General features: G+C 48.0%; 1 protein-coding gene across 1 annotated transcript; it reads left to right on the top strand.

Moving 5' to 3' along the window:
* Positions 1-2065: 2065 nt before the first annotated feature.
* Positions 2066-10600, top strand: pwp2h (PWP2 small subunit processome component). Its single transcript, XM_076042082.1, has 21 exons — positions 2066-2411; positions 2642-2754; positions 2851-2945; positions 3186-3285; positions 4142-4285; positions 4392-4527; positions 4660-4883; positions 5143-5286; positions 5364-5434; positions 6298-6434; positions 6596-6744; positions 6881-7028; positions 7107-7257; positions 7485-7665; positions 7856-8003; positions 8089-8197; positions 8274-8339; positions 9670-9888; positions 9968-10118; positions 10195-10269; positions 10352-10600. The coding sequence occupies exons 1-21, from the start codon at positions 2394-2396 to the stop codon at positions 10521-10523; spliced, it is 2751 nt and encodes a 916-aa protein (XP_075898197.1). The 5' UTR covers positions 2066-2393; the 3' UTR covers positions 10524-10600.
* Positions 10601-10972: the final 372 nt, after the last annotated feature.

The following is a 10972-nucleotide window of genomic DNA, read 5'->3' as shown; positions in this document are numbered from 1 at the left end:
ATTCCTTGAATATCACTTGAATTATTAATAAGTAAAGCTAGCAATTGTGTTGCCATTATAAAGAGCTTCGGTGAAATAGGGCAGCCCTGACGAATACCACGCAACACTGTGAATCCAGGTGTTCTCCCAGGATTCAGAGAGACAGAACTGCTGATGTCAGTGTATAACATTTCAACAATATTACAGAAATTGACCCCAAAATCCCATAAAGTGTAGAGTTCTCGACAAAAAGGGGTGCTCAACAGTATCAAAAGCCTTGAAAAAAATCTAGAAAAAGAGCATAACTGTTAGTTTTGATATAGTCACTATTGTCCAATAAATCAAGAATTAGTCGAGTATGATTATGTATGTTTCTACCCTTAACAAAAGCTGATTGACACTCGTCAATTATGTTTTTTAAACCCATATCTAGTCTAATAGAGTAAATATGAGCTAATAATTTGCAGTCAATACACAACAAAGTTATTGGCCTCCAGTTGTCAAGAAGGAGTTTATCCTTGTTGGGTTTTGGTATTAGGGTACTAATACCTTGTTTCAAGGTAGAAGATAAGTGCCCAGTTGAGAGACATTCCAAAAAGGCATGATAAAGCAGCTCTCTAATATCTTCCCAAAAAAATAATTGCTATGTCAAGTTTTAAGGTCATCTTCCATATGTTGCACAAAGCTCTCATCAATTTTTTTTTCCAAAACCCCTAAATTTATCAAACAATGAATTACAATCTTAGAAAAATCAATTAAAAGTGGTCAAATATGTTATATTGTTGAATATAATTAAAGACTAAACTGCCTCCATCACAGCTTTCCATAAATGGATCTTTATTGATTTATTCAGAAAAAAGGCTCTGGTAGCGCATTCTCAGAACCGCAGCCAGATTTCTTCTTAGACAGAAGATTTACAGTCCAGAGAAAAAACAATAAAGGGGAAAATGGGCCGGGTAAATTTCAAGCTTGTTGTTAGCAACACATCTATTAACGTTCGTTTGAAACGGTTGTCAACATTAACAGACTGAACTGGACTTAATAACAGGAGTGCAAATAATTTTAGTAAATTGTTCTGCTGAGTATCAGCTGCGCTGGGTGTGTAAACCGGGCCATCCAGCTGCGGTGCTGATCCGACGCCACTCGTGTCAAAAATCCGGACAAATGTCACTTGATCAAGGAGCAAATCTGCATCAGATGAGATCAGCTGACTTTGGGGGCGTCCCCATGGTACGGGTGTAGAGCGTCCCCACTGGCCGCTACACGGTTGTAGGGGGTGCCGTTTTGGTACCTCAAGCGTGTGCAGTGTGTACGCTGTGCACAGCGGTGTGCACTCTGTGTGCTAACAAGAAAAACGCATCTAAGAAAGTGGTGCGCAAAAGCAGGGTAGTGACAGAATTGATGCGCATTATTGATATTTGTCGCGTGTGTACCTGCACATGCATGCTTATTAACACACGGGTACTGTGGAATATATTTTTTACTCACTTAAAGTGGGAACGGCATTGCACTCAGTGGGAGCAGCTTCCCCTGGTGTTAAAACTAAGAAGTGCAATACACTCAGGCAAAAGTTGAAGTGCGGGCCATATTCTATTCTATTTATAAAATTTCTTTCGGGCCAATTAAAAATGGACTGCGGGCCGCAGTTGGCCCACGGGCCGTAGTTTGGACACCCCTGATCTAGTTGGTTTTGTAGGTTCTGTAATTTAGGTTGCTCGTCTAATGCCAATTGTTTTTGTTTTTTCTGTCTAGAAATCAATTTACTAGCATTAATGGCAATTTCCCTTATTTTAAATTTAAACCACTCCCATTTCATTAAAGGTGACAAATCCAGGTCAACAATTTCTTTTACCATATTTTTGACTTCATTACAAAACTCCTCCTGTTCGAGAAGACTACTATTAAACTTCCATTGGACATTGGCAATAGGTTTAAACCCATCCCCCCTGATAGACAGTGATATTGCACAGTGGTCAGTCAGTGGTGATGCTGCTATTTCACATTTATGGACCATGTTTATCAAGCTGGTAGAAATTAACAGAGCGTCCGCGTCGACACTGTGATATTTCAAACACACTGCCAGTCGGCTTTACTTCCGGTCAAGCCGGAAAACATCGCCAGTAGTTTTATTCCACTTTTCTGTCGGAACTCGTTTGCCTGTTGTCAACATTTCAGCTTGATTGATGGTCCTCCGGGCCACCAGAGGGCGCGGCGCTTTGAGCTCCAAGCCATGCCTGGCACGGCCCGACCGGAAGTGACAAGTGTCAACACAACTCCGACGACACGTGCGCCTGGCAACCGAGGGAGAAGCATGTGAACACTCGAACCCGAGTTCTGTTCACGGAAAAACACACAAAGTCCCGAAGCAGAGAAGCAGGAAATAAACCTCCGGCGGTCGGCGGAAGTCCCGCAAAATGAAGTTCGCTTATCGGGTGAGTCTGAGAGTCTCAGAGAGTTAGCTTCTACTGCTGCTGCTGCCCTGAGCGTGGGTCGCACTAACCACCCAACTAACTAACCCACTAGCTAACTAGCACACAAACCCAGGTGGGTAGAGTATGTTGGTGCGTGTTCAGACACCGACTACACACTGTGATTTCATGACTGGATGTTTGTGTTCGTTCTACTGACGCAACATGCTGCTGCTGCTCCTCATCTTCCTCAGTTCTCCAACCTGCTGGGGGCGGTCTACCGCCAGGGGAACCTCAACTTCTCCAGCGATGGGAACTCCGTCATCAGCCCGGTGGGGAACCGAGTCTCGGTGTTCGACCTCAAGAAGTCAGTCAAGAAGATCATCTGCCTTGGTTTTTCTCTCTCTGGAGCTCAACTAGAACCGAGTGTGTGTTGATGCGTGTGTCGATGTGTGTCTTCCAGCAACACTTCCGAGACCCTCCCCATCTCCACCAGCAAGAACATCACCTGTGTGGGTCTGTCTCCTGATGGGAACCTGGCTGTGGTGGTGGACGAAGGTGAAGAGCTGCTTAATTTGGTCTGAGGTTGGATGTTGGACATAATGCTGCATAATGCGGCTGTCTGAGAGCAACTTACCTTTGCGCTGGGTTCCAAGGTTGCGTGCGTGTGTGTTTATAATCTGCCCAGTTTTTCTTGTGAATGTGAAATGAATTTTTTCCAGCATCAGGATGAGTTGGACAAAGAAAACTTACATCGTCCTCGAGATTTTCTTCAAAATCGTGTGTTTGTCGTCGTAGATGGCAGCGCCCTGCTTGTCAGCCTTCGAACGCGAGCTGTCCTCCATCACTTCCACTTCCACAAGCCGGTCAGCAGCGTCCGCTTCTCGCCTGACGGCAGGTAGGTGTAAATACACCTCACTTCCTCTTTAGGCGGCGGTGGATGGGAGGTGCTTCCTGCAGACGGATGTACCGCTGTGTGTTGTCTCCTTTTCATCCCAAACTAAAGGTCAAAGCAGAAGAGCGCACTGTGGAGTCTGGATCTGCTCCAGGTTTCTTCCCACTGGGGAGTTTTTCCTGGCCACTATCACCCCCCTGTTGGTCTGGAGGGTCACTTGGTTTTCCTCTGATTGTACAATTAGGCTTTGAGACGCCTTTGGAAGGGATGTAGCGCTGTACAAATCAGGGTTATAATCATAAACGAAAACAAACAAAATAACGAAAACTAAAATTCATGCAAACAATTTTGTTAACTGAAATAGATAAGAACTAAAATTACAAGACAAAAACGATAAACTACAGTGGTGTGAAAAAGTTTGGGCACCCCTGATGATTTTCAAGATTTTCCTTTATAAATCATTGGTTGTTCGGATCAGCAATCTCAGTTAAATATATTGTATAGCAGACGAACACAGCGATATTTGAGAAGTGAAGAAGTTTGAGAAGTTATAATTCACCCTCATTTTTTAAAACTTCTATCTTTTGTTGAATACTATTGTGCAATAGTCACTCTGACTTTTTTGAATCCTGCACCAGACAAATAACCCAAAGTATAAAACAACAAAAACTAAACAAAAACTAAGCTTTTTTGTAAATATAAAAAAATAATAATAAAAACTGGCAAACCTGAATTGTAGGGAAATAAGTCAAAACTAAATAAAACTAAACAAATGAAAAATCCTATTAAAACTATTATAACTCTGGTACAAATACATGTTGATTGATTGATTCAACCTGCGTGCCGTGTGATGTGACAGGAAGCTGGTGGTGATCAAGGAGAACGTGGCGCTGCTGTACCACGCCCCTGGAAGGCAGCGTGAGTTCAACGCTTTGGTGCTGGACAAGAGCTACTATGGCCCGTACGACCAGACCACCTGCGTGGACTGGACCGACGACTCCAGGTGGGCCACACCCCCCTCCACCATCACCTCTGTTCCCTGTCCCTCTGTGTGTGTGTGTTTGTGTGTGCGTGTGCGTGCGCTGAGTCCTGGCTGTGCTCTCCTGCAGGTGCTTTGCGGTGGGCAGCAGGGACATGTCCACCTGGGTGTTTGGAGCCCAGCGTTGGGAGAACCTCATCTACTACTCTCTTGGGGGCCACAAGGACGTGGTGGTGGGCTGCTTCTTCGAGAAGGACAGCCTCGACGTGAGTGGTTTGGGGCGGTGTGGAGCTACGTGTCACAGTGTCTTTTAATGCAGTGGTTCTCAATTGGTGGAGTCTCAGCACCCACAGCATTTTGTTCCTTATCATGAAGTTGCCTTTTGTGCGTGCGTGCAGCTTTACACGGTGAGCCAGGATGGGGCGCTGTGTGTGTGGAACAGTGACACCGAGCTGGACGGTCTGGTGCTGAAGAGAAAAGCTGGCAGCACTGCCAAACAGGAAGTGGACCAGGAGATGGAGGAGGTGGAGGAGGAGGAGGGGCAGGGGGAAGTGATCAGAGGGAAGGTCGGAGGACATCAAGACAAGAAGAGCAAGAACGTTCGATACAGGCTGGTCACCAAGTAAGACATGACTTCTCTTAGTGTTGTTATTACCTTTGTCACCATCATCATCCTTTAATTACAACATCATTTTCATCTTCATCACTTTCTTAAACATCATCATCATTGCATTACAATATCTTTATCATCATCATCACCATTATTTCAGTATCTTTAATCAGCTGTGTTGTGAGGGCTCTTGTCCTGGTGGTGGTGGAGGTTGGTGGTTGTCCTCCAGTTGGACTAATCAGGTGTCATCCTGCTGCTGTTGCTCCTGTAGGCACTTCTTCAACAAGGAGGGCGACTTCACGAACCTGACGGCTGCAGCCTACCACAAGCCGTCCCACCTGCTGGTCACCACCTTCTCCTCGGGAGTCTTCCACCTGCACGAGCTGCCCCACTTCCACCTGGTCCACTCGCTCAGGTGAGTCTGCACAGGAAGTGACATCATCGGCTGGACTGACCATGGCCACCGTCTCACCTCCTTCCTTGTCCTCTCAGCCTGTCAGACCGCAGCATCTCCTCTGTGGCCATCAACCCCTCTGGAGACTGGATCAGCTTCGGCTGCTCAGGTTTGGACCTTCTGCTGCTGCTGCTGCTGCTGCTGCTGTTGTTACTGTAACTACTGCTGCTGTTACCCCCATTTCACACCAGAAGCGTAAGCCGAGCGTTTTTTGCGGCTCCACAGCAGAACGTGTTCATTATAGTCAGTGTGCAGGTTCACACCAGGCGCAGACCAGCCACGTTTCAAAAGCGTCCCAGAAGTGTAAAAACACGACGCCCTGGTAAAGAACGCCGCTGTTTATTTTTTGACGCTTGACGCGTGGCTACTGCGTCAATCGCATCAGGTAGAGTCGTTCAGGTAGGAAGTCAATGATGTGAAAACACGGCGGATCCAGTTGATTTTCAATATAATATACAATGTGCTGGATTTTGTTTTTCTATGTGCTGGATTTTACTTTTCTTTAACGCTGTTCAGTTTGACCATCAAGCAATAAAGCAGGTTTCACTTTAAATCTGAAACTATGATTAACAAAGTGCATGTATACTTTAAATGCCTGCATTTTGCGTGATACCAGCAGTTCCGCTTATTATTATTTTTCTTTTTTACACACATGGATACTTAGAGACACTGTTGTGACGGGCAAAAGAGTTTTGTTTCACTGTTGTTTTCTTTAAGTACATGCAGAACTGCCTGGGTTGTCACATGATCCTGCAATCCTTGCGTGAACCAGTTGAGCTGCTGCGCGAGACGCCACTGCTCAGAAACGCGTCCTTTGTGAGGTGGTACGGAGCGTTTTCCACGCATCGATGCGAACGCTGTGTGAACGCACTGCAGATACTTCTGGTGTGAATTGGGGTTTGCTGCTGCTGTTACTGCTGCTGCAGTATCAGTAGTGTCCTGCGGGGGTCTAAAAGTGTTTCTCTCCTGTAGCGATGGGCCAGCTGCTGGTGTGGGAGTGGCAAAGTGAGTCGTTTGTCTTCAAGCAGCAGGGTCACTTCAACAACATGGCCTCGCTGGCCTTCTCCCCCGATGGCCAGCACATTGTGACGGGGGGCGACGATGGCAAGGTGGGTTACATGACCACAGTCACATGACCAGCGGGCTGGAGAGGCGGACCAACCTGTGTGTGTGTGTGTGTGTGTGTGTGTGTGTGTGTGTGTGTGTGTGTGTGTGTGTGTGTGTGTGTGTGTGTGTGTGTGTGTGTGTGTGTGTGTGTGTGCGCGCGCAGGTGAAGGTGTGGAATGCCACAAGTGGCCTCTGCTTCGTGACCTTCAGTGAGCACAGCAGCAGCGTCTCCAAGGTCACCTTCACCTCCAGTGGCTTCGTTATCGTCAGCGCCTCCCTGGATGGGACAGTGCGGGCCTTCGACCTGCACAGGTGTGTGGGGAGGGGCTCGAGAGAGGAGGGGAGGAGCCTGGTGGAGGAAGGGGAGGAGCCTGGTGGAGGAGAAGGAGGGTGACGGAGGAGAAGAAGGAGCTGCTGTTGAACCTGTGTCTCCTTCTCGGTCCTACAGGTACAGAAACTTCCGGACATTCACGTCTCCTCGGCCGGTGCAGTTCTCCTCTTTGGCTGTAGATGGCAGCGGGGAGCTGGTGAGCGCCGGAGCTCAGGACTCCTTTGAGATCTTCCTGTGGTCCATGCAGACAGGACGTCTGCTCGAGGTATGACCCCCACCTGACCCCCCAGACCCTTCCTCCTCTCAGCCTGTGACCCCTGACCTGTGACCTGTGACCCTGAAGGTCCTAGGGGGCCACGAGGGGCCGGTCAGCTGCCTGAGCTTCAGCCCGGTGCAGGCGGTTCTAGCCAGCTCGTCCTGGGACCGGACCGTCCGGCTGTGGGACATGATGGACAGCTGGAGAGCTAAGGAGACGCTGCTGCTCCCCGCCGACGGTGAGACCAACTCTCAGCAGGACGCTGCTCCCTGGTGGCAGCGTTGCAGTAGCTCTCTGTAGTATCGTCTGCCTGTCCAAGTCTTCTTCTGATTTGCTGCTGGCTTTGTTTTTTGTTCTGTATACTGGAGATGCTGCAACTGCACCTAATTACTCGGCCACTAGGTGGCCGTAGTGGCCTGATGACGATGATGATGATGATGATGATGTTGTCTCCTACACCCCTAGCCCTGTCGCTAAGCTACCGACCCGACGGCCACCAGCTGGCTGTGGCCACCCTGAACGGAGAGATCTCCATCTGGGACCCCCAGTTGGCCACACAGACCGGCACCATCAGCGGCCGCCACGACCTTGAGGCTGGCCGCAAGGACACCGACAAGGTCACCGCCAAGCAGCTGGCCAAGGCCAAGTGAGTGAACTTCACCTCAGTCCCTGCAGAAGTGAAGAAGAGCTGTAGGAGCGGGGCTAGATGGGGCCTGTCCTGGTGGAGGTGGTCCTGATGGGGGTGGTTGTGAAGGCGGTGGTCCTGGAGGGGGTGGTCCTGCTGGGTGTGGTTCTGATGGAGGAGGTCCTGATGGCTTGGTGTGGACTCCCTGCAGGTCCTTCACCTCGTTGTGCTACTCGGCAGACGGGGAGTCGCTCCTGGCTGGAGGTCAGTCCAGATTTGTGTGCATCTACAACCTGAAGGAACAGATGCTGATGAAGAAGTTTGAGATCTCCTGCAACCTGTCCTTTGACGGCATGGAGGTGGGAGCTCCTCGTCCTCCCCTGCTCCATCTATCCAGCAGCAGCCGCAGTTCACTGACTGACTCCCACTGCCACTTCCTGTTAGGAGTTTCTGGACCGACGGAAGATGACCGAATTCGGCAGTCTGGCTCTGGTGGATGAGGGAGCTGGAGATGGAGATGGTGTGAACATCAGCCTGCCAGGAGTTCGCAGAGGTAGCAGGGGCTTCAGGAGGGAGCTTCTCCACAGAACTATGACCTCCTGGGATTGACCTCTCTGATCCCCTTGCAGGTGACATGAGCTCCCGTCACGTCAAACCAGAGATCAAAGTCAGCTCGCTCACCTTCTCCCCTACTGGTAGGTGATGGAACTGCAGCAGGAAACTTTCATTTTCAAATCCTGTTGATGAAATACTTTGAAATGTTGTTGTAGCATGAACATGACGAGAGACGTTCTGAGGTTATATTCCAGGATTTATCGATTTGAAATTTAAGTGGAAAAAAATAATCAAAATGCTCATTTTTAAGTGGAACATTAGGGGTGGGAATTGATAAGATTTTATCAATATCGATGCCATTGTCGATTCTGCTTATCCATCCAATTCCTTATCGATTCTCTTAACAATTCCCAAGTAGTTTTTTGAAGGGGAAAAAGTACCTCTACACAATCTTCAGCACCAAAAGCAACAATTTATTTATTTTTTTTACAAAATGTCGGCATGAACATGAACGTAATTCGCTTAAACAGTGATTTAAAAGTTTCTTGTAAGCTTAAACCAAATGTCAGTCAATGGTTGAACACTGTTTTTCCTAAAAAAAAAAAATATATATATATATATATATATATATATATATATATATATATATATGTATATATATATGTATATATATATATATATATATATATATATATATATATATATATATATATATATATACATATATATATGTATATATATATATATATATATATATATATATATACATATAAAAGTCCTCTTTAGAAAAATAGGTATGTATGCCTAGATGACATTTTGAAAATACTCTTACTGTAAATTTGGCAGAGTACACATAATAAACATCAGGGTGACAGTGTGCCAAGTGCAGGATATATTTAGCGTGGATGTTTACGGTCGCGACGGAGATCACAGTCGAGCTTTCAGCCGCAACAGCAGCAACGTTAGCAGCATTAGCACTAGCACGTAGCCTATCGAACACTCCATACTCCTGGAATTTAATTCCATGCTGGGTCGACAGATGTGTTTGCATATTTGAGGTATTTGCACCTCTACGTGAGACGACGACGTTGCACTGATTCCACACGGCAGTGGTCTGATCTCTTTTTCCGAACTGGAGCCATGCTTTCGATCTCTTAGTTCGCTCCATGTTTCCTCCTGACTAAGGAGATGCGCGTCGCAGTGTCCCTGACTACCGCAACGCGATGTGACATAAAAGGTACGGAGTGGTTACCACGCGGCTCCGCCACAGACGCTTTTGGTGTACGACGCGTGTGACGCAACGCGTCATGCCGGGGAATGAAAGGATCGTTAAGAATCGATAACGTTAGGGGTGTACGGTTCCGATGGCATCGACCAATTGGAACCGGTTCTCAGTCGGAACCGCTTCTCGATTCTCACCCCTATTGAACATTGACCTTGATGAGGTCCCCCCCCCTCCTCCTCTGGCAGGTTGCAGCTGGTCGGCCACCACCACTGAGGGCCTGCTGCTCTACTCCCTGGACAGTGCCATGGTGTTTGACCCTTACGACCTTGACCTAGAGGTCACACCGCACAGCGTGCGGCGGCAACTGCGGCTGCGGGAGTGGGCGGCCGCCGTGGTTCTGGCTTTCAGGCTCAATGAGGAGGCCCTCAAGCAGGAGGTGCTGGAGGCAGTGCCCCAGGAACAGGGTAGGTCACGACCTCTTTCTGTGGTGGTCATGGGGTTGGGGTTACTCAAGGTCACCTAACCCTGTGCTGTCTGTCCCAGTGGCAGTGGTGTGCAGCTCGCTGCCGGACGTCTACGTGGAGAAGCTGCTGGGCTTTGTGGCCTCCAGCTTGGAGCGCTCGGCCCACCTGCAGTTCTACCTGGGCTGGGCCCAGCAGCTGCTGCTAAAGCACGGCCACAAACTGAAGAACAGGTAGGTGCTGCCGCCGCCGCCGTCCAGGGCGTGTCAGTGGCCGCTTTAATAGGGATGATGTTTGTCTGGCGCGCAGGTCGCTGGCCATCCTGCCCACGCTGCAGTCGCTGCTGAAGAGCATCCAGAGACACGCCGACAACCTGTCCAAACTGTAAGTGAGCCCCCCGCTAACCCCGCCCACCTCGGACGCCCCCTGTTGTTAACCCCTACCTGTCTATGTCCTCTGTGCCCAGGTGTGACTTCAACATGTACAACATCCGCTACGCTGTGGCGCTAGCCAAACAGCACGGCATCAAGAGGGGGGCGGAGGAGGAGGAGAGGATGGAGTCAGAGGAAGAGGAGGAGGAGGAGAGCGAAGAGGCGTCAGATGCTGCAGATGCTGCAGACGTGATACTGGTGGCTTGAAGCTCCTGTTGGACTCTGTTCTGAGACGTGAAGATTTTGGCTGCAAATGCTTTTTTTATTAAATACATTCAAATGTGTGTCGTCGTGTTCAAGGCACTGCTAAGCGGGTCTCTACAGCTGCTACAGAAAGCAACATGCAAACAGGAAACTCGTCACAACGTAGGTGATGGTGGTTGTCACTTTTATGAACGAGCAGAAGAACGATGTTACTGAACACTGATTATATTTTGAAAATTACTGCAACCGTTAAGGCACATTTAAAACAAGAAATATTAGTTTTTTTTTTAAATCAAAATAGCAAAACACATTGAATTTTCATAAAGCCCTTTTCTCACAAAACGATTTTATTGACTATACATCAAAATAAAGACAAAAATCAAATTTTGAATGATTTTTTTTTTTTTTTTAATATGAAAAAGTATTTGTGTATGAGGGGTTAATGCCTCTGC

Source organism: Nelusetta ayraudi, unplaced genomic scaffold (assembly GCF_046127955.1).
Source record: "Nelusetta ayraudi isolate G7.1 ecotype Tasmania unplaced genomic scaffold, CSIRO-AGI_Nayr_v1 ptg000004l, whole genome shotgun sequence".
NCBI lineage: Eukaryota > Metazoa > Chordata > Actinopteri > Tetraodontiformes > Monacanthidae > Nelusetta > Nelusetta ayraudi.
Note: the sequence above shows the minus strand (reverse complement) of the source record. Positions and strands in the feature narration are given on the sequence as shown.

What these genes read in the sequence shown, in the direction of transcription:
- pwp2h (XM_076042082.1), top strand. An exon ending in GGCTGTGGTGGTGGACGAAG is followed by an intron (nt 2,946 to 3,185) that starts GTGAAGAGCTGC and finishes TTGTCGTCGTAG; the next exon opens with ATGGCAGCGCCCTGCTTGTC. An exon ending in TGTCCTTTGACGGCATGGAG is followed by an intron (nt 8,004 to 8,088) that starts GTGGGAGCTCCT and finishes ACTTCCTGTTAG; the next exon opens with GAGTTTCTGGACCGACGGAA.